The 26,784-nt window shown below is 42.3% G+C and overlaps 1 protein-coding gene across 2 annotated transcripts in view; it reads right to left on the bottom strand.

Annotated features, from left to right (window-relative positions):
• The window catches only part of LOC126281204 (synaptotagmin-11), a 1,096,906-nt gene extending 1,072,946 nt beyond the window's left edge, over positions 1–23,960 (bottom strand). Inside the window, exon 1 of one of the 2 annotated variants that reach the window (XM_049979941.1) lies at positions 23,709–23,960. In XM_049979941.1, coding sequence (XP_049835898.1) covers positions 23,709–23,763 — 55 coding nt within the window. In that variant the 5' untranslated portion in view covers positions 23,764–23,960. The remainder of the gene's footprint in view (positions 1–23,708) is intronic. The other variant, XM_049979939.1, reaches the window with a different exon arrangement.
• Between the last annotated feature and the right edge of the window lie 2,824 nt (positions 23,961–26,784).

The raw sequence follows: 26,784 nt of genomic DNA, 5'->3' as shown, positions 1-26,784 counted from the left end.
CGGATGTCAACTGCGTTTTTTTAAAATAGGAATCCCGATTGTTATTACATATTCGTGTAGTACGTAAAGAAATATAAGTGTTTTAGTTGGACCACTTTTTTCGGTTTGTGATAGATGGCGCTGTAATAGTCATTAACGTATAAGTAGGTGGTATCACGTAACATTCCGCCAATGCGGACGGTATTTGCTTCGTGATACATTACCCGTATTAAAATGGACCGTTTACCAATTGCGGAAAAGGTCGACATCGTGTTGATGTATGACTATTGTGATCAAAATGCCAAGTGGGCGTGTGCTATGTATGCTTCTCGGTATCCTGGACGAAATCATCCAAGTGTCCGGACCGTTCGTCGGATAGATACGTTATTTAAGGAAACAGGAAGTGTTCAGCCACATGTGAAACGTCAACCACGACCTGCAAAAAATGAAGATGCCCAAGTAGGTGTTTTAGCTGCTGTCGCGCCTAATCCGCACATCAGTAGCAGCCAAATTGCGCGAGAATCAGGAATCTCAAAAATGTCGGTGTTGAGAATGCTACATCAACATCGATTGCACCCATACCATATTTCTATGCACCAGGAATTGAATGGCGCCGACTTTTAACGTCGTTTACAGTTCCTCCACTGGGCACAAGAGAAATTACGGGAAAATGACAGACTTTTTTCACGCGTTCTATTTAACGACGAAGCGTCATTCACCAGAATCGGTAACGTAAACCGGCATAATATGCACTATTGGGCAACGGAAAATCCAAAATGGCTGCGACAAGTGGAACATCAGCGACCGTGGTGGGTTAATGTGTGGTGAGGTATTGTGGGTGGAAGGATAATTGGCCCCAATTTTATCGATGGCAATCTAAATGGTGCAATGTTTGCTGTTTCCTACGTAATGTTCTACCGATGTTACTACAAGATGTTCACTGCATGGCAGAATGGTGATGTACTTCCAAAATGATGGATGTACGGCACATAGCTCGCGTGCATTTGAAGCGGTACTGAAAAGCACATTTCATGGTCGGTGGATTGGTCGTCGAAGCACTATACCAGGGCCCGCACGTTCACCGGATCTAACGTCCCCGTATTTCTTTCTGTGGGGAAAGTTGAAGGATATTTGCTATCGTGATCCGCAGACAACGCCTGACAACATGCGTCAGTTCATTGACAATGCATGTGCGAACATTACGGAAGGCGAACTACTCGCTGTTGAGAGTAATGTGGTTACACGTATTGCCAGATTTATTGAGGTTGACGGAGATCATTTTGAGCATTTATTGCATCAATGTTTTATTTACAGGTAATCACGCTGTAACAGCATGCGTTCTCAGAAATAAGTTCACAAAGCTATATATATCACTTTGAACAACCGAAATAAAATGTTCAAATGTACCTACGTTCTGTATTTTAATTTAAAAAACCTACCTGTTACCAACAGTTCGTCTAAAATTGTGAGTGACTGTGTATAGACTAGTGTAATGGTATTGTAGTCATTGGCATAAACAAAGCAGATAACGACGCTTCTAATGAATAAGACAGTAATTCTCCGACAAATTGCTTCAGATAGTCATGGATTCATATAAATTTTAGCGCTTATGAGAGTATAATATAAGAGAGCTCAAGAGAATCAAGGACAGTATATTGCAAGTTAGAAGCGATATTTCAGATGAAAATTTGGAGATATTGTCTGAATAGTGTCTACAGCTTCCTCAAGCACTATTAAACACATATGGGAAAATACAAGATAGATACAGAATTTGTTACTGGTGTTCTAAATGATGATTTTTTCTAATTTCTGTAAATACCTTCATTGATTTAGCAAAGGTATAATTGTAAAGGACATTTCGTTTTCATACTTTACGTTTGGGTTAAGAATCGTGGGTTGGCGGAGAAGAGTAGATTTTAGCCATGAGAAGACAGTTTCATTCAATTTTTAAACTACGATATGGATATAAAATATTATGTTTGTGTATTTATTTGCTTCATGCGCGCGAGTCTCCATTGCACCCATTTTTCATGTGGTTACTCTTTTCCAAATTGTAAAGGTTAAAACTTTATACTAAAAGTTTACAAAACACCTACACTTAAATGCTACATAGTACAAGTCATTCAGAGAAAATTAGTGAAGCATCTTCGGCCAGTCACAGCGTCACAAAAATGATAGATTCGTATTAGACGCCATCGTAACAAATCACAAAGGAAAACCCAGGAAAAATGATAGCAAGAATGACACTAATGAGCCTAAACATTATGACCACTTAGATGTTTGGAAAACATGGTTATGGAGAAACAGCGATTAATATAAATTAACTTAGTGGTAAGAAAACAATCTTAATCGCGTATTTTATTTATTTAGTGCCGAACGGTTTCAGCCTATTGCAGGGGCATCTTCAGGGCGAACATGTGGTCTACAGCTGGTAGCGACGTGCGTACCAAGGTGTGGCCGGACACTGTCTCCTGCCACACCTTGGTAGACGCGACACCACCAGCTGTCGACCTATGGTCGCCCTGAAGATGGCCCCTGCAATAGGCTGAAACCGGTCGGCACTGTAACACTTTTGTCACTAAATGTAACTGGGTTTTCTCTTTTGATGCTAGTCAGGTATCAGGATGAGCATTACTGCAATGGGCATTTAATTCTAAAGCATTATGTCAGGGTGATAATCGTAAATAAATTAATTTTTCTCTCGTAACAACATGTGGGCAGGGTGGGTTCTTCCTTGGCTCGTGTATGAGGTAGAATGAAACAGCATTTTTACATAAGATAACTTTTATTGAAAGTTTTGTACAACTGTTTCTTACTGTATGTTCTGGCTCGGAGAGCGGCAGCTGTGTCGTTTGCGAAGCCTTCTGCTGCGGCAGCGGCGGCGTCTGATTACGCGTGGCGGTGTGTATCTCGTGTCGCCGTCTCGCCCAGTTAACTGGAGAGGCGCCTCGTGCCGTGGCCCGTTTAATTACTGAGAGCGAAGTCGTGGATCGGATGGTGATACCTTGGATGTGGCGTCCCAGTGTTTCTCTTCTCTAAGCGGCCGCGTCTGTCAGTGTTGTGCGTCGGCCAGCGGAGCGGCGCGGCGGGGGAAGGCCAGTGTCCCGTACTCGAACAACGGACTCCCGCTTGCCAGTCTTCGGCTGTCAGATCTTCATCCCAGCTCACAGGTGACTGCTGATGTGAGGCCGTCTCCTTCACGTCCTCACGAGTCACCCGGGTACGTAAAAATCAGACTTCAAATACCTTTTAACTTCTGCCTTCTGGCGCCGAGGCTGCTGCTTGCTATTCCATTACAGCGGCGGACTTGGTGCGTCTGTGTATGATGTAGTCTCTTCTTGCATGACGATCTACAGCACCGAAACTGACTGAAAACTATTGCTACTCTCTTCTCGGGCCCACTGTGTCTAGCGTATTTATTCACTTCAGTTCACTGGAGGTGAACGACTTCACGGTCATTGCGTCTTCTGTCACGTTGAAAAGCTTCTCGAAGAATCTTCTTAACGTCGGTCTTTGGCTCTTGGAATGTAGGCGAGGGCCTTTGCTCACACGTGACAACTGAGAAACACGTGAGCCGGTCGGGCGATGCCCTGACAGCTGAATTGACAGCGTCCGCTTATGTGGGGAGGGCGATGGTTTTTCCTGAACTCGCTGACTTCAAGGTCATTGTATCTTCTGCTCTGCCCGCTGTTTGCCAGTATGTAACTCTCTAAACTAAGCCCAGTTTTTCATTTATTTTCTAATTTCTACTTCACTTTCATTTCACTAATTTACTTACTTATCTTAAGTACCACTCACCAGCACTAAATAAATAAAAAACGAAATTAAGATTGTTTTCTTAATACTGAGATTATGACCACTGCTGCCACTGCTAGGTTGTAGGCCGCCTGGTGTCGCTGGGGGGTAGATGATTGGTAAGAGAAGGATACGGGCGGAGCAGAGACGAATGGGGAATCATTTTAGAGACGACAAGTGGCACAAATGGGGAAATCCGCCGATTTGACAAAAGCCAGGTTGTTGTGGTCCAGTGCCTGGGAGTATCTCGGAAATGGCGAAGCTGGTCGGCTGTTGGCGTTCTACTGTCGTGAGCATCTACGGAAGGTGGTTGAAGAATGCTGAACAACGATCAGGCGACAAGAAGTTGGACGTCCATACCTCATCACAGAACATAGGAATCGGAGGCTTCCCCGCTCTCTAAAGTACGACAGGCGATGATCTGTGGCAGATCTGACCTCAGAATACAGTGTAAGTCTGCAGGCTTTCGTGGCCGTTGTCATTGAAGTTAAAGTTTTCTGGGTTATTAGGCCGCATCATATTTCCTCTAAAGTGATAGACGTTTCGACCCCTCTGCTGGGATCTTCCTCAGTATCTAGCAGTAGAGGACACCGGAAGATCCTGAGGAAGAAACCAGCAGAGGGGTCGAAATGTCGATCATTTTCCTCATAGAAGAAATATGGCGTGGCCTAAAAGCTAGAAGATTTTAACATCTGCTGGGGTCTTCCTCAGGATCTAGCAGTATTGGACACCAGAAGATCTTGAGGAAGATCCCAGCCGAGGGGTCGAAACGTCGATCATTTTCGAAGAAATATGACGCGGCCTAATAACCCAGAAGATTTTAACCTCGGAGTACAGTGACGGTGCAGGCACAACTGTTCCGGAGCACACTGTTTAGCGCACAGTATTGAAAACCGTGTTCCGCAGCAGAGGACCCCTACGTGTTTCCATGTTGACCCAACACCATCGTCAATTATGATTACAGTGGACACGGGATCATCGGGATTGGACCGCGTATCAATGTAATCGTGTCTGCTGGTCTGACGAATCCCGTTTCTTGTAATACCAGATCGACGGTCGCGACTAGATACGCCGTCATCTAGGCGAACGGCTACTCGAAACAGGCAGCGCGACACGGACGTTGGGATCAGCATTACGTTATGGGGACATTCATCTGGGCTTCCGTGGGACCTGCGATAGTAATCAATGGCACCATGATAGCTGTTGTCTACGTGAACGTCATTACAGACTACCTGTAACCCCATGGCCGAGCGGTTTTAGGCGCTTCAGTCCGGATCCGCGTGACTGCTACGGTCGTAGGTTCGAATCCTGCCCCGGGCAGAGATGTGTGTTATGTTCTTAGGTTAGTTAGGTTTAAGAAGTTCTAAGTTCTAGGGGGCTGATGACCTCAGATATTAAGTCCCACAGAGCTCAGAGCCATTTGGACCATTTTATGTCTTCCTCAACAGCGATGGCATCTTCCGGCGGGACAAATGCCTGAGCCATGAGGCCAGAATTGTGCTGCAGTGGTTTGAAAAGCATGACAATGAACGCACGTTGATGTTTTGGCCATCAAATTCGGCTTATCGAATCCGATGAAACACATCTGGGACTCTACCAGGAGTCAGCTCCGCGGCGGCAAAGCAATAGCCAGCAAATTACGGAAAGTGTGTAACCTGTGCGTAGGCATCTGGTACCACAAACCTCTGGAAAACTATCAGGGTCTTCTCGAATCCATGGCACGCAGAATCACTGCTGAATTGCGTTCCAGAAGTGGTCCTACACTCTATTAAGTAGGTGGTCATAATGTTTTGGTTCATCACTGTAGCTGGTACCAGGAATATGGATAAAAAGAAGAAATAAAGGAAAATAATTAATTTCATATGCGTCTACGAGAAACATACAGAGCAGGAAATTGTGTAAGGTACAAAGTTATCTGGAGAAAAAAAAATCTGTCTAAGAAACCAACGTGCAGCCACTGTTTTCACAAGTAAACTTAAATGGACGCTCTTTTGTAAATCTGTAAATCGATATCCATTTAAAGACCAGGTCGCATTATGATAGATATTATCCATTTCTGGTACTAAAACATACAAAAGTGGGAAGAACCAATTACGAATCAGAGGATACAAGTAAAGAAGCAATCTTTGCTGCATGGAGGGAATATTTGTCGAGCATTAGCCTATAATTATGTGTCTAGTAAAACCATTTACTTAGGTGCCTTATCTTGAAAGCAGAAATTCTGTTTTTCGAAACAGAAACAGTATAAATTATAAATCCCTATCTGACACCTGTATGGTAACACTTAATGAAAGAATTCTGAATGAATAAATCTCCACAAATCAGACAGTTCGAAGATCAGAGTAGATATAGGGCTGGAATATTCTTCTTCTTGTTTAGCACAAAGTAACTAACATGTAAATACAATGGATATAAGAAGGATTGAGCGTAATGTAAGAAAGTCACAGAAATCAATTAAAATAAAGTGATTGACAGTATATACAAAATTTACATGTGTACAATTCAGAGCTTAAACGTAGATAACTGGAATAAAGATAAGGCACTCTTAGATAATTTCAGACATAGTCTCAGTAAAGAAAGACCATATCTAAATCTGTAGCGTTCCATCAATTTCATTTAATACGAACACCAGTGAAACAATGAACAGTAATTACATATATGTTACTAACTACGTGTGGAATGTATTATGATCCATCTCGTAGAGAACATGACGTTATCGCAGGGTAAATAAAAACTGATATGATCACATGTATTGCTGCAAGAGTACAGAAAGCAATTACTAAAGTTGTTAGGAGAAATACATAGCACAAGTGCTAAACTCTGTTTTGCGGAACAGTATCACTGGAAATGTGCCGGGAATTCGTAACATAAGTCTTTCGTGGAAAGTGTAGTTACCTGTGAATCAGAAGTGGACACTAACACAAAGTCTAAATGAAACATAAACATTTTATGTATTTGTAGGTCATTCTGCTTCAGTGCAGTCCAACATAAATCAAGGACAAATAAATTATACAATAAAAATGGATACAACGAACACACTCTTCAGTTTGTAAAAGAAAAGGCTGATGTGTTGTGGTGTCCTGGAAGAATTATCAGTCGTATAGGAAAAACAAAATGACTGAGAGAGAAACGGAATGGGTATAAGTAATTAAATTGGACACGGCAAAAAGAAGCTTGTACGAAGAATATGGCAAGGAAGGAAGTTGGCAGATTATTACGGTTATAAGTCCTGCTGTTTACGATGAATGTATATTTCGATTCTCTGTCTCCAATTCGTTTCCACGTATTAGTCACATCTTCCAGGCTGCCAGCCTTGTTATCTTCGAGCTCTATTCTCATATATATTCACAATTTGTTCTTTGTATCCTTGTACGCTTTTTCAAGAATGAATACTGTCTGTTCTCGGATATGTTTTCTTTCTTGTAAAATGAATATGTCTCTCTGCTTTTCCACGGAAAGACGTGTAAATATTTTTTAGACAGTTATTTAATACATTTTACTTAATTTTATTGCCTCTGGTGTTGTTCTCATTATTCGCACGTTAATATTAGTCGTGTCTACTATAGGTCTTGTTTTTGTTTTGCCTGTTACCGTAGCCATCAGTTTCTTGGTATTTCTTGACTTCTTCTAACACTATTTAAATAGTCGTATGTAACGAGGTAACTTCCTCCACCCATTCTTTTGACACTAATTTTCTAGATTATCCTACTTTCTTGTATTTTATTGAACATACTAAGTATATTTAGTTCTTGCCTAACGTCCGAATTTCAGTTACCTCTGTATCACTTCACTGCTCTTAGAAATCTCATCTGCGTTGCCTGTATGCGGCTTCCTTGACATTTATTTATAGCCCTCCATTCACTTCTGTAAACATGCAATGGGACTACCATTGTCTTACAAAATTTCAGTACTCTTTCGTTCCTCGTTCTATAAGTCCATAACGAGTTTTAAAATATCAGCAGAAGATACTATAACAGCAAAAATTCTAAAATACAGTGGAAGAAAAACTCGACGGGTTAAATTGATCGAAAAAATCCGGGCAAATGGAAAGGTACCAAATGACTGGAAACCAACACTTATCTACCCATTACACAAAAAGGTAACAAAACAGACGTCAACAGCTACAGCAATATATCGTTACTCCCGGACCATATAAAATCCATTTTGCGGCGTTTCGCAGAGCTATTAGAAGAAAGGATTTACGAGAGGTTAACCCTATGCAGAACAAATCAATACTCTGAAGCTAACCTTGCACTAAAGTAGTAAAGGAGCTAATGAGTATTGATGTAGATTTGTCGATTTTAAAAGTTATATTACTCTGTACGCAGATTGATATTATTTAAAACCACGTAAGAATTGTGAAGAGACAAGACAATGCGGGGTTCTTAAAAAAAAAGAAAATCACAAAAAATACAAAGCCCACAGCAAAATCCATGGATGGCATTTCAGACTCATTTGAAGTTAAGACAGGAGTTAGACAAGACGATGGACTATCTCCTGCCTTTCTTATCTTTGTTTTGGAGAACTGATCAGAGACTGGAGGAAAGATACAGTCAAAATTGATTGTATAGCATTTGTAGATTATTTAACAATTCTGTCAGAAAGCACAGAGCTAGAAAAAACTGATAGAAATCCTTACGCAAATAACAGGAAAAGCAGGAACAAACCGGCTTGGAAAAAACAGAGGTTATGGGAAACAATAAGACTCCACTATCAAAATTAAGCGCACACTATGAAAATAGATATGAATCAGAAGCCGTACATTGTAATGGAAGGGAGAAAGAATTCATCAGAGCAAGAGTACGAAAGATAAAGTTATCATACCTCTTAAGAAAAGGTGTTTATAATAAAAACTATTCTCTAAAAATGCAAAAAATCATCACTACAGGATAGCAACTCGGTCAGAAGGCACATACACATCAGAAACATTAGTCTTAGGATCACTAAAAGAAAATGAGGAAATAAAGAAGAGAAAGATTGTGAAGCAGATATTAAGGAACAGAAGAATACTACAAACATTTAAAGCAATAAGTCACACAGAATCGTGGAAAGAAATTACTGATGAACTTAGGAGAAACAGTCTGTTCTACTGGCACACCCAAAGAGTGAGCCCAAGCAGTCTGATAAGAAATAATGTACAGCGTTTTGAATCATCTAAAAGCAAAGCAAACGAGCTTTGAAAAGTACATGAAGACCTGGAAGAATCTGGCGTAAACATGCAAGAAACTGTAGACAGAACCAAATATATACACAAATAAAAAAAAGGAAGGCTTCCGAGACAAATCAATTCCAATAATACAGCGAAAAAAAAGATAGTGGAAGAGAAAAAGTGAAAAGTGAACACATGATAGAGAATTGGAGAAACTGTGAAGCTCACTTCATGCCTGAATCGTTGAGATTAGTTGGCCTGTAACGATAGAAAAAGAGAAGAAGAAGTCACAGAAGCATCTAATGAGTTTTTGTATTTAGATGAAGAGCAAAAAAAGTAAACAGGAGAGTAGGGATGGTTTGCCGTATTTTTGGTAGACTTAATCGAGTTTTCACTACTAAGTTTCTGATGTGTCTCAAAAGGAAACCTTACAATCAATGTGTGTAATTAGTTTTGACATGACGGTGAGACTTGGGTAATTAACGTACAGACCATTCAAAACTTAAATGTAAGCCAGCGGGGTAAGCCAGCGAGCAACTAAGAGATACATTATGAGAATTGCTAGGATTGGCCGGAAAGCTATCAACTGAACCTGGGGGGAACAGATTGAAGAAGAAGAAGAAGAAGAAGAAATGACAGGGGAGTTACCTAATGTTGTCCAAGGTTGTCGTAATAACCCAGTCAATCAGAATAGGGTTGTTTGATTACCAATAGGAAGTAACTAATGAATACCTTATTACTTACGTATTATGACTAGTACGAAAATGAAATGTTGGTGGGTGGGGAATATAGTGAAGTGGATGGACAGTAGATAAATCAAGGCAGTTCTCTGCTAAAATGCATGAGTACAAAGATCTAATGTGAGTAAATGACGTTAGACAACATGCAGGAATATGTCCGCAATACGTGAAAAATAGTGGAGGAAACCGTTAAGCAGCAGTGGATTTGCAATTGAAGATGGTAGTGATGGTATTGATGGAACTGCTGATGATGATAATTAGTATAATCATTTTGGAAATTGTTCTAGGTACTGTGCATTCACAAATTAAGAATATGAAATCATTTAAGAGTCTGACAAAAAATATTTAGGCACACAGAGGACAAGATCGGTTGTCGATCGATCTTTGTATAAGTAAACACCACTGGCAGGTATGTGTAGTACCGGATTGGCCACATAACAAGAGGTAGAAAATGATACAGGGTCCGAGCATTAATGAGCGCCGCAAATGGATGTAAAAAATCTATCTAGTTAGATAAGAATACTGTTTTCAACATGGTTGTCTTTACACTCCGTATACAAGTTTCAATTGAATCTGATGATCCTTGCAAGGAATAAGTACCAAAGTCCGGAAGGTTTCTAAGTTTTAATTTTTTACTTGAGCATGTCTGTTCTAAACTTTGATCTTCTCGCAGTGTAACTGTATGGCTTTTATAATTTAATTCTGATGAAGACATCCTTAGAGGTGTCGAAACCTAGCACAGTGTATTAAACAATTATTTGCATTTGGCTGTATTTTTTCTCTGTTGAAAGTTAGATAAGAATGATATTCCATGTACCGTCCATTGGGCAGATGGTGGTGTCCAAATCTACAATGCGTAATAATAATTTTAACTCACTTCTAAAAGTGAGCATTGACCACACCGTGCATTATGCGTCGTCATTTGACAACACGGCAAAACTTACAAGGGAATTCCCTAATGTCGGAGCTAGTCATAATAACCCAATCAATTAGAATAAGGTCCTACTGATTACAAATAGCAAAGTGAATGGACGCCGTATTTATTTCTAGAAGTCTGCTATTACGGTCGTTTATTCCTTCTCCAAATGTTTTTATTTTTCTTGCAGTTGCTTCTGATATGAGCCGCCTAGAGAGGAGGTTGTTTTCTCTTTGGTGGACTATTGTTGTATAAGGTGTTGTAGTTTCGGGGTTTCAGCGTTTCTTTTGTGTTGCTGTTTCTTTGCCTATCGCTGCGCGCTACTAACATGCAATACGGCTGTTTAATGAGAATGGAAGATACTAAGAGCATGAAATATAATTTCATGAAGCGACGGCGAAAGTTGCCTACAGAAAAAAGAGGATCACTGAAAAATAAGGAAAGCTAATTTGTTTTGTTTATGTACCCTACCAAGTTAAAAAGAAGTAGACTGTATGTGCAATGAACACCCATAAAAAAAATTTTGTATCAGCCCGGTTTCCTGAACTCCTGAAGATAGATGCTGACTGTGGATATTGTATCACAGGTACAGTCCCTTTGACTGTTCAGAGATGACACTAAACACGCCCAAAGATGTAAACAACCACGCATGAGCAGCGCCTATGAGACGGAGGGGGTCCGACACACGATCAGTTCAGTCATTTCAGTCATTCCACCAGGAAGGAGGTACACGGCTCGTGTTGTCTGCAGTTCAACCATACATAGACGGTCAACATCGCGGTTCGATCGCGTCCGCATTGTTACTTTGTGCCAGGAAGCTCTCTCTCTCTCTACAACGGAAGTGTCCAGGCGTCTCGGAGTGAACCAAAGCGATGTTGTTCGGACATGGAGGAGATACAGAGAGACAGAATCTGTCTATGACATGTCTCACTCAGGCCGTCCAAGGTCTACTACTGTAGTGGATGACCGCTAACTACGGATTATGGCCTGTAGGAACCCTAACAGCAACACCACCATATTGAATAATGCTTCTCGTACAGCCAGTGGACGTCGTGTTTCGACTCAAACTGTGCGCAGCAGGTTGCATGATGGGCAGCTTCACACCCGACGTCCATGGCGAGATACAGCTTTGCAATCACGGTACAAATGCGCACAACAACATGCCGAATGGACAGCTCAGGATTGGCATCACGTTCTCTTCTCCGTTGAGTGTCGCATGTTCCTTCAACCAGACAATCGTCGGAGACGTGCTTGGAGGCAACCCGGTCAGGCTGAACGCCTTGGACACACTGTCCAGCGAGTGCGGCAAGGTGGAGGTTCCCTGCTGTTTTGGGGTGGCATTATGTGCGGCCGAGGTACGCCGCTGGTGGTCATGGAAGGCGCCACAACGTCTGTACGATACGCGAATGCACGTTCTTCAGACATGAACCCTATCGAACATGCCTGAGATAGATTGAAAAGGGCTGTTTATGGACGATGTGACCCACCATCCACTCTGAGGGGTCTACGCCGAATCGCCATTGAGGAGTGGGAAAATCTGGAAACAGTGCCTTGATGAACTTGTGGATAGTATGCCACGACGAATACAGGAACGCATCAATGCTAGAGCACGTGCTACCGGGTATTAGAGGTACCGGTGTGTACGGCAATCTGGACCACCACCTCTGAAGGTCTCGCTGTATGGTGGTACAACATGCAATGTGGGGTTCTCAATAGCAATAAAAATTGCGAAAATTATGTTTATGTTGATCTTTATTCCACTTTTCCGTACAGGTTCCGGAACTCTCGGAACCAAGGTGATGCAAAACTTTTTTGATGTGTGTGTATAAAAATGTAGGTATTATTTTCTGTCTGATCCGATAGGAAGTCGGTATCATTATAATTCATTAACTTCTGAATGCAGTAAAGATTTATTTGCCGTTGACACTGACTATTTGAAATGCCGGTATTTGATGCCTGGTTTCACACCGTGCAGCCATTCACCCTGGTAGAAACTCGTTTGTGAAAATGTGACGAAAATAATTTCTCGTGGCATGTTAAACCATTAAAAATTACGTGTCGTCCCAGTATCTCCGTACCCTAATAGCTAAGGTTCAAAGCTCGTAACCTAAAGATCGGGTGTTCAGTTCTTACAGAACGGAATTTTTTAAACCCTTATCAAAATTATCGTGGTCTTTATTTTTATTAGTTTAATTTTTTAAACCATACTTCAATCACATTTATTTTTTGATTCTTGAATGCCTCATTTCAGTCATTGTATTAACTTTACTATTTTGCACTAATTTAACTAACTGAATTTATATTAAAATGTGATGTCAGTAAGGTAGCATTTACAGTTTCTTATCGTGAGGAAACAATTTATGTTTTAAATGTTTGCATGATAATAACCATCCAAAAATGTGGATGTCGTTTTGGAACCAAAGCAAAGCACTGTTTTATTTTATATCCTCAACTTTGAAGCCTAAAGCAAAGAAAGGACTTCTTCTGTGCATCTGCTACAGGCTCAAGCTTGCTTAATCCGGCATTGGGCGTGTGCATGGTTACAGCTGGAATTCTCTGTGACAAAATGACCACCGTATTGCGGTAGAGCTTTTCGTGTTTAGTATTGTTATCAGGTCTGATATGGTATATAAGTGGCGTGAACAGGGTCAGATATTGACTGATCACTGTCAAGGACGCGGAGATGCCACGTATACGTGTGAGACAGCGTTATCAGCACTTGAGAGTTTTTGAAAGGGGCCTCATTGTGAGTCTCCATCTGGCCACGTGGTTGAATCGTGTAATATCCAGGTATGTGAAGCATACATATTTAACAGTGTCCGATTTTCACTGTATGATAACATGAGCGCAGGCAGACAAGTCGTTAAGGTTCCTGTGGAGCACATCTGACCAACACAAGTGTGAATCGCTTATGTGTATCAAGCATAACCTAAATCCTCGCCTGCCATCCAAAAACAATTGATGGACTTCCCACAACCTTCTGTGTCGTCCCACAGCTTTGGTCGGAGACTAGCAGCAGCTAAATTATGGTCATATCGTCCCATGCGTAACCTGCCTTTGACACAACACAAGCGACTGTGTTTGGACTCATGCCATGACTGGGAAGCATGGACTGCTGATTAATGGCACAGCACTGTCTTCAGCGACGAATCGCGGTTTTGCACCACCGTTGGCGAGAATGGCGGCTTCATTGGGAGATATGTCCAATTCTTGCAATGCTTTGGAGAGGCAAATGGTGTTACCCTAGCAGCGTTGTATGGGCAGCCATCGGATATAAGTTCAGGTCTTAAATGGTAGTGAATTCTGACGGCACAGTGGTATGTCCAGACCACTCTGTATCCTCTCACTAGACAATTTCGTGGACTAATTTTTCAACAGGACAATGCTCGTCCACATATAACGCGTGTGGCTATGGAGTGCCTGTGCGAAGCTGAGATGCTTCCATGGCCAGTACGATCCCCAGATCCGTCCCCGATAGAGCATGTGTGGAACCAGCCTGGACGTCAACCACGTCGCACTGACTGTATATCTAGGACATCAAGAATATCCAAGATATCAAGAACCTGTTACAACAGTCGCGGACCAGTTTGCCTCGGGAGATAATACAACGTCATTATGACGCCCCTCACAATCGAATCAGAGCACACATCAATGCCATACAGGGTGCAACGTCATTATAAGTGGACTCATACTGCCAATTCTGTGTAAATTTGATTCGATTTACAATCACTGCAACATCATTACATACCGTCTCAAATCATTAAATTTCATTTAGTTTGTTCCTGTCGTTCCGGTTTCATTTTGTTTTCAGACGGTGTATTTCGAAAATATCAGATCACTGAAGAGGGGAGACGATACAATATACGAGGGTCGGTCAAAAAGTAATGCCTCCCATTTTTTTTCTACTTAAAAAAATTAAGTTAAGTGAAAAATTTGAATTTGGCGCCATTCCTCAAACCTTCTTCTGCAATCCACTGCAGTAGTAACTTTCTGTGTCAACAGGTGGCAGCACAGCAGAAGTTTGTAAGATGGCCGACATCGATGTTCGTTTGAGACAGCGTTGTGTGATTGAATTCTTGAATTCAGAAGGTGAAACGCCCATACGCATTCATGAAAGACTGAAGAAGGTGTATGGTGTTGTGACAGTGGATGTCAGCACTGTTAGACGATGGGTTCGTCGTTGTAAGGAAGCTGAAGGGCAAACACCGTTGACTGACGAAAAGCGGAGCGGCAGCCCGGTGAGTGCAGTGACTCCACACAACATTCAGCAAGTTGATGACATCATTCGTGGTGACCGTCGGGTGACTGCAGATGAAGTGTGTCGCATTATTTCTCTTAGTAAAGGCAGTGTGATCACGATTATGGCAACAGTTTTCTGGGATACAGAGGGTGTGATTCTGGTTGATTTTTTGGAGCAGGGATGCACAATAAATTCTGTTCAATACGTCACAACCCTCAAAAAACTTAAAGCACGTCTTCAGCGAGTTCGCCCAACAAAATCAATGGCAGATGTTCTTCTTTTGCATGACAATGCAAGACCACACACCAGTCGTCATTTTGACGAGATTGTCAAAATTGGATGGGAAGTTTTGCCTCATCCCCCATACAGCCCTGACCTGGCACCGTCAGACTTCCATCTGTTCGGGCCACTAAAAGAAGCTCATCGTGGAATTCATTTTGAAGATGAGGAGGCCGTCAAAACATCCGTGCGTCAATGGCTTAGGAAGCAGAGCTGTGATTTTTACCGTGCTGGGATACATGCCCTTGTTCAAAGATGGACCAAAACTGTAGAGATGGGCGGAGATTACATTGAAAAATGACAAAATGATCCTCAATGTTGTGGTTTTCAACCTATGTAATTGCATTTAAATTTCCTGACAATTAAACGTAGAAAAAAAATAGGAGGCATTACTTTTTGACTGACCCTCGTATTTACACCCTTCGAACTTCTTGGAAACAGTTGTAGTATTCACATACTGCACTCACGAAAATTATTTAGAACGGTGCGTAGCACGTTGCTCTCTCTCGCAGCGGCATTCCCGCTGCACGCCCTCTTCTCATCCGGCCGCTGTGGCCGAGCGGTTCTAGGTGCTTCAGTCCGGAACCGCGCTGCTGCTACGGTCGCAGGTTCGAATTCTGCCTCGGGCATGGATGTGTGTGATATCTTTAGGTTAGTGAGATTTAAGTAGTTTAAGTTCTAGGAGACTGATGACCTCAGATGTTAAGTCTCATAGTGCTGAGGGCTAGAGCCTTCTTCTCATCTGCGGACAATACATCAGCATTCACCGTACGTCGATACCTATCTCGTTCAGATAACTTACACACGAACTGTTCAACAAAAGGTTTCCGTCGCCATTATGACTTACATACTTTGCATCTTTTTGGTCAGAAAGCACTTTCTCAATACTCTTTCGAAAGTAGAAATTAACTAAGTTCAGCCAGCCACCTGTGGAATGGAGATAAAAGTAAACCTTTATTCTCGTTTCAGGCCAATATAGGGAATGTAGTGTTACCAAACATGAACGGGATGATCCGGCTTGTGTTCACTGTTTATTCGGTCAACATGCCTCGAACGGTTATTTAATGATTAAACTGTGCGCGCATTGCACTTCATGGTAAGAAGGATTGTCAGTACAGGTCGCTAATGCCCATATCAGTGTACATCACTGCACTGGCATTCGGATGTTCAATCGGCACCGTGAGACACAAAACGACGAATGGGCACCTGTAAGTTAACAGCGCGTTATAAGTGCTACCTATAAACTATTTCACATGGGTACCGAGAAGAATATTAACAGAGCTGCGTGCTGCCCTTTTGGAGTCAACTGGTAGGTCTGTGTTGACCCAGGCAATACTTAGTCGCTTCCAGATGATGGATATGACGTCCAGGTGTCCTTTTGCGAATAACAGTACAAACTTCCCAGCACCGTTGTTTGTGAAACAAGACAGAGTAACGCCTGGAATGGAGCCTCGATCAACAGTATTTGGTTTCCTCCAACGACGATGGCAAGAACCGTCGGACGCAGTGTGGAGGTGACCAGGTAAAAACGCATCTCTCAGGCTTGGAGTTCCAGAGTCAGCAGGATGGGGAGTCAGTCACGTTTTGGGCAGCTATCAAGCAGGATACCTCTCACCAGCAGCGAGGATGTTTGGAGGCTGTGCAATATCTGGACAGGATATTCCAACCTACTGTCCAGCCTTACAGACACAATTTCGGAGACGTACTCCTGTTTCAAGGCAAGAACGTACGAGTACGCTTTCACACCGTGTACACCTTTCTCCGGGAGCATTGAATTATTCGAATGAAATGGCCAGCTGTATTTACTGATATGAATCCGCTTCAGTATGCATCAGACCAGTTGAAACTTTGGATGCGTCATCGCAAGAACCCTTTTCACACACAGTAGCCGCGCCGGGATTAGCCGAGCGGTCTCAGGCGCTGCAGTCATCGACCGTGCGGCTGGTTCCAGCGGAGGTTCGAGTCCTACCTCGGGCAAGGGTGTGTGTGTTTGTCCTTAGGATAATTTAGGTTTAGTAGTGTGTAAGCTTAGTGACTAATGACCTTCGCAGTCCCATAAGATTTCATACCCACCCTGCACACTGTATGACCACCGGAGAACGAATTTCTAGAAATGGAAGAGCCATAGGCAGTCATCTTCAGAACCATCTTGTGATGGGGGGTCCATGCTTGTTACAATGGACGAAGTGAAGCGTGATGCAAATGTTATACGGCAAAAAATTTTGATATTACAGATATGCACTTTTGAGGGAATTGCGTTATTTTTTAACTGTTTTCTTTATTTCATAGCAAAGACGTTTTTTAATGTTTTTAGGACTTATTCATTCATCTTAGGCCAGCTCCGTTCACAGATATGTAGCTGATGTACAACTTTAAAGGAGCGGTTTTTTATGACTCAACGAAATACGAGAGAATTTCAAAAAGTAAGTTACCTATTATTATGACAAGTCAAATAACTTTCATTGAACGCTACACTACATTTCAATGTGACAAATGTAAAATGTAAATGTGTGTGAAGTTCTAAGGGACCAAACTGCTGAGGTCCTGGGTCCCTAGACTTACACACTACTAAAACTAACTTATGCTAAGAACAACACACACACATGCCCAAGGGAGGACTCGAACCTCCAGCGGGAGGGGCCGCGAATTCTACTGTAGCATTAAGCAACTGGCCATTATCAAGTACCACAATGTTAAGTATGATCAGAGTTCTGTAAACGAAATCATCATCGAAATTTATACAACCGAGTTTAATGCGTTTTAAAGATGACTTCGTCGAAATATATATACACTGTATGATCACGACTATCCGGACACCCCCAGACACATACGTCTTTCATGTTAGATGCATTTTGCTGCCACCTTGTGCCAGTTACTCCATACCAGCGACCTCAGTAGTCATCAGACATCATGAGAGAGCAGAATGGAGCGCTCCGCGGAACTCTGGGACTTCGAACACGGTCAGTTGATTGGGTGTCACTTGTGTCATACGTCTGTACGTGAGATTTCTACACTCCTAAACATCCCTAAGTCCACTGTTTCCGATGTGAAAGTGAATTGGAAACGTGAAGGGAAACATACAGCATAACAGCGTACGGGCCGACATCGTCTGTTGACTGACAAGACTGTCTGTCAGTTGTCTGTTGACAGTTGAAGAGGGTCGTAACGTGTAATAGGCAGACATCTATGCAGGCCATCACACAGGAATTCCAAACTGCATCAGGATCCCCTGCAAGTACTGTGACAGTTGCGCGGGAGGTGAGAAAACATGGATTTCATAGTCGAGCGGTTGCTCATAAGCCACAAATCACGCCGGTAAATGCCACACGAAGCCTCGCTTGGCGCAAGGAGCGTAAACATTGGACGATTGAACAGTGGAAAAACGCTGTGTGAGGTGACGAATCACTATACACAATGTGGCGATCCGATGGCAGGGTGTAGGTATGGCGAATGCCCCGTGAACTTCACCTGCCAGCGTGTGTAGTGCCAACAGTAAAATTCGGAGGTGCAGTGTTATGGTTTGGTCGTGTTTCTCACGTGGCGATTACATCTTTCAACTCGATCGAGCACCAGTTCACAATGCACGGCCTGTAGCGGAGTGGTTACACGACGCCAACATCCCTGTAATGGACTGGCCTGCACAGAACATGTTTCGTGCCAGGCCTCACCGACCGACATCGATACCTCTCCTCAGCGCAGCACTCTGTGAAGAATGGGCTGCCATTTCCCAAGAAACCTTCCAGAACCTTATTGAACGTATGCTTGCGAGAGTGAAAGCTGTCATCAAGGCTGAGGGTGGGCCAACACCATATTGAATTCCAGCATTTCCGATGGAGGGCGCCACGAACTTGTAAGTCATTTTCATCCAGGTGTCCGGTAACTTTTCATCACATGGAATATATAAATATATAAAACCAAGTTATTTCAACGATGACTTCCTTCACAGAAGCCTGATCACGCTTAATATTGTGGTATTTCAAAATGACCAAAGGCCGATTCGATGGCCGAGTGGTTCTAGGCGCTACAGTCTGGAACCGCAAGACCGCTATGGTCGCAGGTTCGAATCCTGCCTCGGGCATGGATCTGTGTGATGTCCTTAGGTTAGTTAGGTTTAAGTAGTTCTAAGTTCAAGGGGACTGATGACCTCAGAAGTTAAGTCCCATAGTGGTAAGAGCCATTTGAACCATTTTTACCCGAAGTGATGACTGTATAATAGAATAAACAATATATATAGTCAAAAGACGGAATTTTCATCCAAACAATGTATTCTGCGTTAAGCGCAATCGTTGTCTCAAAACTGAAGATAGCATAGTGCGTAAAAACGATGACTTAAGGAGTTTCTGCCATTATGTAAGCTACAATGAATTATTCCATAAAGTAAATGTAATGATTGCGTCATTAATTGCACCTTTGCTGCTATTCGTCAGAATTCTATTTTATAGTCATCTGCAGCACCTTTCAATATGGAACCAAAGCTTTTCAGACGTTTCTGGAAAGATATGAGACAAACAGACTGCTCCAGGCATATCAGTGATGAAAGTTTTCACTGGACGATATCAATGAATTAGTTAAATCCGCCTGGTTGAGATTTCACACTATGGTATGGAACGAATTAATATATACTTATAATATATTCGTCAGTGAAAAGTATGACCAAATGTTTGCAATTTACGGGTTCCTAACTTTAAGCTAGATGTCTCAACTCAGTGTCCCACTACATATCTATCTTCAATCTCTCTCTCCTCTGTCTGTATCTCTATCTGTATCTCTCTCTCTCTCTCTCTCTCTCTCTCTCACACACACACACACACACACACAAACACAAACACAAACACAAGTCACACATTCAGAGCTGTCAAACAGCTATAATCTCAGTGTTTGATTTTACTGTTACTATCGTATCCATGGTGACTTACGTAATTCCTTGGTACGAAAATTTCACATTTGTGTTGAAAAGCAAACAAACTTCATTTTTCTTCGTTAACATTTGATACTTTGGAATTGATTTTCTGATTACGAAGCCATCATCGAATGAGAACAGGCTAGTATCACTAAAAGACACCAGTGTGAGGAAAAAAAACCTAACATTTTACTAAAGATCCGGTCTCGTAAACTGAGACCGGCTGGGAATACTGACCACATACCTCTCCATTTCCGCAACCACTGAAGCTTGTGAGCTGACAATGATACGGACGATGACACGGCAGTTGGTCGCTACGTTGAGCCTTCAAGGCCTGTTCGAGCGGACGATTGTTTTTTCTTTTTTTTAAATAAATAAGTAAAGATGTTACCAACTCGCAGAATATTTGGTTGTGAAATTGGAAGAAAATGTTAAATACGGTGCTCACCACTCGTGTATCGCTTTATTAATTATGTCAGTCATATTCTTCACATGATTGGGTAAGTAGTAAGATATTTATGAATGAATGCCTCTCTCCTTTTTTTCACTAAGTTTGTGTGATGGATAGTGCAAGTCACTTCTCCTTCCAGTATTATATTTATGTATATTACTATTCTTTTCCATTTATGATTGATTGTTGATAACGAACTGCGTAAGAGAGGAAAAGTTAGAATACCGTAAGTAAGCCTAATTATTTAAGACGTGTCTACAAGAGGTTCTAGAGTAACCACCAGGTATTAACCTTATTATATGCTTCAGTTCAACAAACACTTTCTTCGTCAATGAAGAGTTGCCACACAATATGTTGGCTTAAGATTCAGTGAATGAAAATCATGTCATATTTTTTTTTTTTTACGTTTTCACCTCTAAAGACTACTACTAACCTTGATGCTAAGCAGATGTCTAACGTTTATTATACACGTGAATTCCAGTTTACGTTCTTATCAATTTACATACACAAGAGTTTAGAACGTTTTGCTTCAGTTCGTGATTTACACTCACGCATTATTGCTAGTGGTGTTGTCTGGTCTTGTAAAACATATAACTGAGTGTACTGCGTTTTATCTAAATTCATTGGCAATCCATTTGCTAAGGACTAGGTAGTGATTTTCAAGAACATTATATTTACTTTTTCAATTTATAAGGTGTCTCCATTACGATTGGTTATAATTCTTGCATCTTTACCAACGTTTTTTGGATATATGACAGCAGTCAATTTTATAACAAGAACAAAAATGGACCTAGTATCGAGCCCTGTGGAACACCTGCAGTGATAATTCCCCATTCCAAAGTTACTGTTATGTTGCAAACACAGCTTGCTTTTTATGTAAAATTCTACAATTTTTTACTTAGATTAACAGGATCTCTGAGTCATCATATATCCGTTTCTCTGGGGGTACTGTGAACTGCATATTGATATACTTTTGCCAATTCAGGAAGAATACCAGTTGCCTATATTGTGCCACAAGCTTTTCCGCAGTTTATGTGTCACGGCAGGTGCGCAGTTCGAGACCGAGGGGAGATTTGCAGTCAAGCTGCCTCGTAGCGGATGACGCCAAAGGGCAGTTCTAACTAAAGGGGTGACCGCATGCACGCCGTACCACGTTTCTGGAAACTTGCTCACGCTTGCGGCACGCTGCGGCTTATGTAAGGCCCCTCTAAGATATTGATCGACTTTCAACAGCCAAGTCTGTACAATCTGCGAACCCTTTAAAACGGCCAGTACTCCAGGAACAGCCTGCCTGTACGCACTGAAATATTGTTTACCGTGCGCGAAAGTGTTGCACGGGGCACAGCTGCACTCTCCACGTGTTGTAATCCTGGAGTCTTCATTAGACTTACAAAACAAGTCATGAGCACTATTTATACATATGTAGAATAATATCACGTTTAACGCTCGGAAAACAGGCGGCTGTCTTTCGTAGAGATATAAGTACAACCTTTTTACAGCTCTTGGGGCACGACAACTAGAGCTTAAAGGTGGACCAAAACAAAGCGAGGTTAATATTTTACTAGAGCGAAAGTTAACCACTTCGTCTTCTTTTTTCTCTTTAGTTATATATGAGGTAGGTTTCTGTAGCTTGCACATAAATAACATTCACATACTACAATAGATTTATACTTTCTTGTCCTGTCATCAGACATTGTCTGCAACAAATTCGGAAACATAGCTCTTTTTTATGCTTATTAGATGATCCAAGTAAAATAGATACGAACCCTGTACAATACAGTAAAACATAGCAGTAGTTGTGGCAATATGCTCTTAAAAAGTTTCAGTATGTGTTGTCTGATTTAGAATCTTAATAATAACAGTGTAATTTGGAGGCAGACAATACACAAAGAAAACGTAATTAATGGCGCTAAGAGAAAATGAAATGGTAAAAACAAAACTGAGTGGAGAAACATCTATAAAGCATTTTAATTCCTAGCAAACAGAAAAAATAACGACTGGAAGTTCAGCACAAAAAATGGCGATGGTGAAAGAGGACTGTCGAGAAACATTTGAGGAAAAAACTGCGTAAGTACTGTGTATGGAGTGTCCTCCTGTATGGTGCTGAAAAGTAGAAAATGCGGAAAAAGATCGAGCAAAGCTAGAGGTTTTTGAGATGAGGACATGGTGAATAAGGGAAAGAATAAGTTGTATGGATGGGGTCAAAAACTGAGGGGTTCTCAGAAGAGGGGGAGGGCGAAGAGTGTAGTATGTATCCTTTCTCAGAACAACTGTCATATAAAATTTACTAAAGTATCACCTAAGAAATTGGTAAAGGTTGTTTTCTTACAGATTTCCGTATTGAAGACCGAAATGTGATGGTGTTCTAGAGTACAGAATTATATATGAAGTACGTTTGTTTTCTGTAATGTGACGTGATAATGTGAAAGTGTTATATGTTAAACAGACTTATTAAAAAAAAATGTAAGGCAATGAAGGAAAAGAAACTGTATGGGACGTATATTAAGAAAAAAGGGTAGGCTAATAAAAAGGAAACGAAGAAGAGGCAAGGGAGGAAGAGGTTTCAAATCTTCGACAATATGCTGGAGGAAAGTGGACATAGCAGCGTCAACAAGATAGCGATAAAGGCATTCGGGAACATTAAGGACTTGGTAACACAACAGGAATAGGAGGATGATGACAGCTGCCATATGAAAAAGCTATTGACAGTATTTTCTATAGATCATTTTTTTATTATTTTCCTGTGACCGATGTCGTGTGAACGCATTCGGTACGTACCATCTCTAATGACGAGGTCGTGGATGAGACGAAAACCTAATCTTGGCTCGTTCAATATGGAATGGAAGCAGGCTCTTTCTCTTTTTTTATTTTCTTCCAGAAACAACGTCATGAAATTCGATGGATGCACTGAATCTTGGTGGGATTATTTACGCAGTGTTACAAAGTGAAAGGGTTGTGCAGGCAATTGGAATGCTTCAAATGTTAAGGAGATAGCCAAGTGGTGCCTGAGAATTTTGTAGTGAGGGCAGTGCGATGTGAGTTGCTCAGAATTTCCATCTATTTTTGGTCTTTGGAAGCACACTGGTTTAAGTGCCAACGCCTGTGACTCGAAGGTGTAAAAAAATACTGCGGTCACGTGTTCTCGGACGCCACTGCAGGTACGTCCCGGCCGTCAGCAGCGGCAGTGACGCAGCGCCGGTGAATCACCGCGGCCCCAGTCGCTTCCAAAGAACTCGCGAGTTCCGGGCGCCGGACTCACCTGTGTGGATGGCGGTGATCTGCGGGCCATCGTCGACCCCAGCGCTGCTGACCATGGCGGCAGCCGAAGCCGAGAAGTTCGCCACGCTGGCGTGTGGGAGTTTCTGCCGCTAGGAGGATCCGCAGGGAAGCAGGCGGGCCGCGACAAGCGAGAGGGTGTCCGCGAGGCGAGCTCTGGTGTGATGGGACGCGCGCGACAACTGTCCGGGAACAGCGCTCTGAGGCCAACTCGGCAGCTGTCTGCTGTGCCTGCGCCGAGCGGCAGGAGGGGCAGGGAGGGGGAAGGGGGTGAGCGCCACAACCCTGCTCCCCTCCCCCACTCCTCCCACCACAGCCGTGCCGTACAGAGCCGTTCAATACGAGGCCGGCAGCGGCGGCTGCGCCCTGGCGATGTCGACATCGCGGGCGCCACGACGTCGGCGTCACTGTACGTGAGTGTGTGTGTGTGTGCACTGTGGCGTTTGGAGGGGGGAGGGGGGCGGAGGTGGAGGGGGGCAGCCAGATAGCCCGTTAGCGGCCGACAAACGCGATGCTGCACCATTAAAGGGTTGCCGTAGCCCGGCCGCAAACCCCAGACTCCCACTCCGCGGTCATCAGCCCTCAGCGTCGCTTCCCCGTGCTTCAGCTGCGTATTGTGTTCGGAATTACATCCGATCCATAGTCCGATTGGAAGTAGTTGGCATTTGATTTGGTAGCGAGCGCGCGCGAATACTTCCGTCAGCTACACTCGAATGGGAGAATTGAATTGTCCGTTCCTGTGTTGCGAAATCCGCTGCGCAAACTGTTGTGCCAGAGTAAAATAATTATCAATGTAACAGAAGCTTTACGCACGTTAAATCTAATACACATATAAAGAAGAGTGTCCGTTTGTTTCTCTGTTTGTAATTCATGTAAAACTACATCTTTATCACAAGCTACAGAAAAGTAATATCACACGAAAGTTGTGAACAAATCCATGAGAATTTGCAGAAAATAAATGCGTGGTGTAATGACTGGCAGTTATCTCTCAATATTAGTAAGTGTAACCTACTTCGTACAACAAGGCGAAAATCCCCATTAATGTATGACTACAAAATAAATGATCAGTCTTTGGAAGCGGTAACATCAGTCAAGTATCTGGGTGTGACCATTCGAAATGATCTCAAATGGAATTATCAGACTACACAAGTAACGGGTAAGGCGAACTCTAGATTGCGGTTTATCGGTAGAATCCTGAAGCGATGAAGTCCTTCAACAAAGGAAATAGCTTACAATACATTAGTTCGTCCAGTCCTGGAGTATTGTTCGTCTGTATGGGACCCCTACCAGTTGGGTCTGATTCAAGAGATTGAGAAGGTCCAAAGAAGAGCGACAAGATTCGTGACTGGCACATTTAGCCATCGCCAGAGCGTTACAAATATCATAGAAAGTTTGAAGTGCAACATACTTGCAGACAGACACGCTAAACGGAAGGAGCTGCTCGCTAAATTCCGAAATCCAATCTTCACCGAGAATGTAGAACATATATTATTACCACCAACTTTCAAATCGCGTCATGATCATCATTCGAAGATAAGGGAAATTAGAGCTCGTACTGGGGAGTTCAGACAATCGTTTTTTTCGTCGGAACAGAGGAGGGGATATATGACTTTGGCGCGAATTGTGCCCTCCGCCACACACCGCTTGGTGGCTAGCGGAGTACATATGTAGATGCAGCTTCACATATAAATGTAGATGCAGATGTAGAAAGTGCGACATAGTCGCGAATAAAGTAATCCAGGCACTGTCAAATGTTCTTTTATTCCAGTCTTTGATCACGTAGTTACGTATGTTTTGTATAGTGAAGCTAGCTGCAAAATGACTGTGTCGACTATGTCCAGAAAGAGATTTTCACTCGAGACGAGGTACTGGCAGAAGTAAAGCTGTGAGGACGGGGAGTGAGTCGTGCTTGGATAGCTCAGTTGGTAAAAAAAAAAAAAAAAAAAAAAAGTTGATAGAGCGCTTGCCCGCGAAAGGCAAAGGTCCCGAGTTCGAGTCTCGGTCCGGCACACAGGAAGTTTCCGGTGAGGACTATTTCACGCCATATTTTACTTCCACGTGACGATGCCTTGCTGAGTGTATTTACATTAGGACACGGCGTAGAACAGATCTGAAGATTACTGACTGAAACTGGTCATCGTCGAAGGACTTTACATTGTGTTCAAAGTCTGGAATAAAAAAAAAACATTTGTCTACATCTTTGTACTCATCCTGATGAAATTTTGCACGTTTCACCTTCAAGACAAGAGCAAGATCACTGTCTACATATTTCGTAATCTGACTTGAAACATGTACGTAAGTAATGTATAAAGGGGCAAGGTTGTTACCAGAAACCTCCAAAAGTTCTTGGCCAGCTTCAACTAATTTCTACATGAGCATTTGGGCAGACACAGGATGTATACAAAGGAGAAACGTTTTTACCAATGATCTCGCAAAATACTTGTCCGACTTCAAATTTCTGCATTCATATGAAACAATGAAGAAAATTCAGAGCCTAACAAACGAAACATATCGTGGTAAGCTGGCTGTAATTCCTAACGTGAGAATAAATTACAGCGGCGATACCCGTCTTGGAAATAGTGCCATAAGATGTCACTAGACTGTGGGACGAGCGAAAGCTCGAGAATTTGACGGAAATATGATTGCAAACTCTTAATTATTGATTAGTTGCTGTTCTTAGATGCGATACATACCCTAGAAGACGTTTTGGTCCATGTTTCACAGTTACCTCTATTATTAAAATCCACTGTGCCACCACCAACAAAAGTCACTAGATCGCAAGCCGATCAAAAGTTCGAACAGAACCTGAGACGTGCCGAACTGTGACGTACACTGTTCGAACATTTCGAGTCGTGCTCAGACCCACCCCAAATTGAAACTGTGAAAATTGAGCTGAAACAACAGATGATGAATTCTCTAGAAATGCAATGAGATACTTATAGCAAAATATAACAACTCCTGGCACATATTGGTTAGAGTCAAAGATTTCTTGCGGACAGTTAAGTGTATTGCAGTGATAAAGGTATGTATTTTACAGTTAGTTATGAGGTACATCAAGC

Source organism: Schistocerca gregaria, chromosome 7 (assembly GCF_023897955.1).
Source record: "Schistocerca gregaria isolate iqSchGreg1 chromosome 7, iqSchGreg1.2, whole genome shotgun sequence".
NCBI classification, from domain to species: domain Eukaryota; kingdom Metazoa; phylum Arthropoda; class Insecta; order Orthoptera; family Acrididae; genus Schistocerca; species Schistocerca gregaria.
Note: the sequence above shows the minus strand (reverse complement) of the source record. Positions and strands in the feature narration are given on the sequence as shown.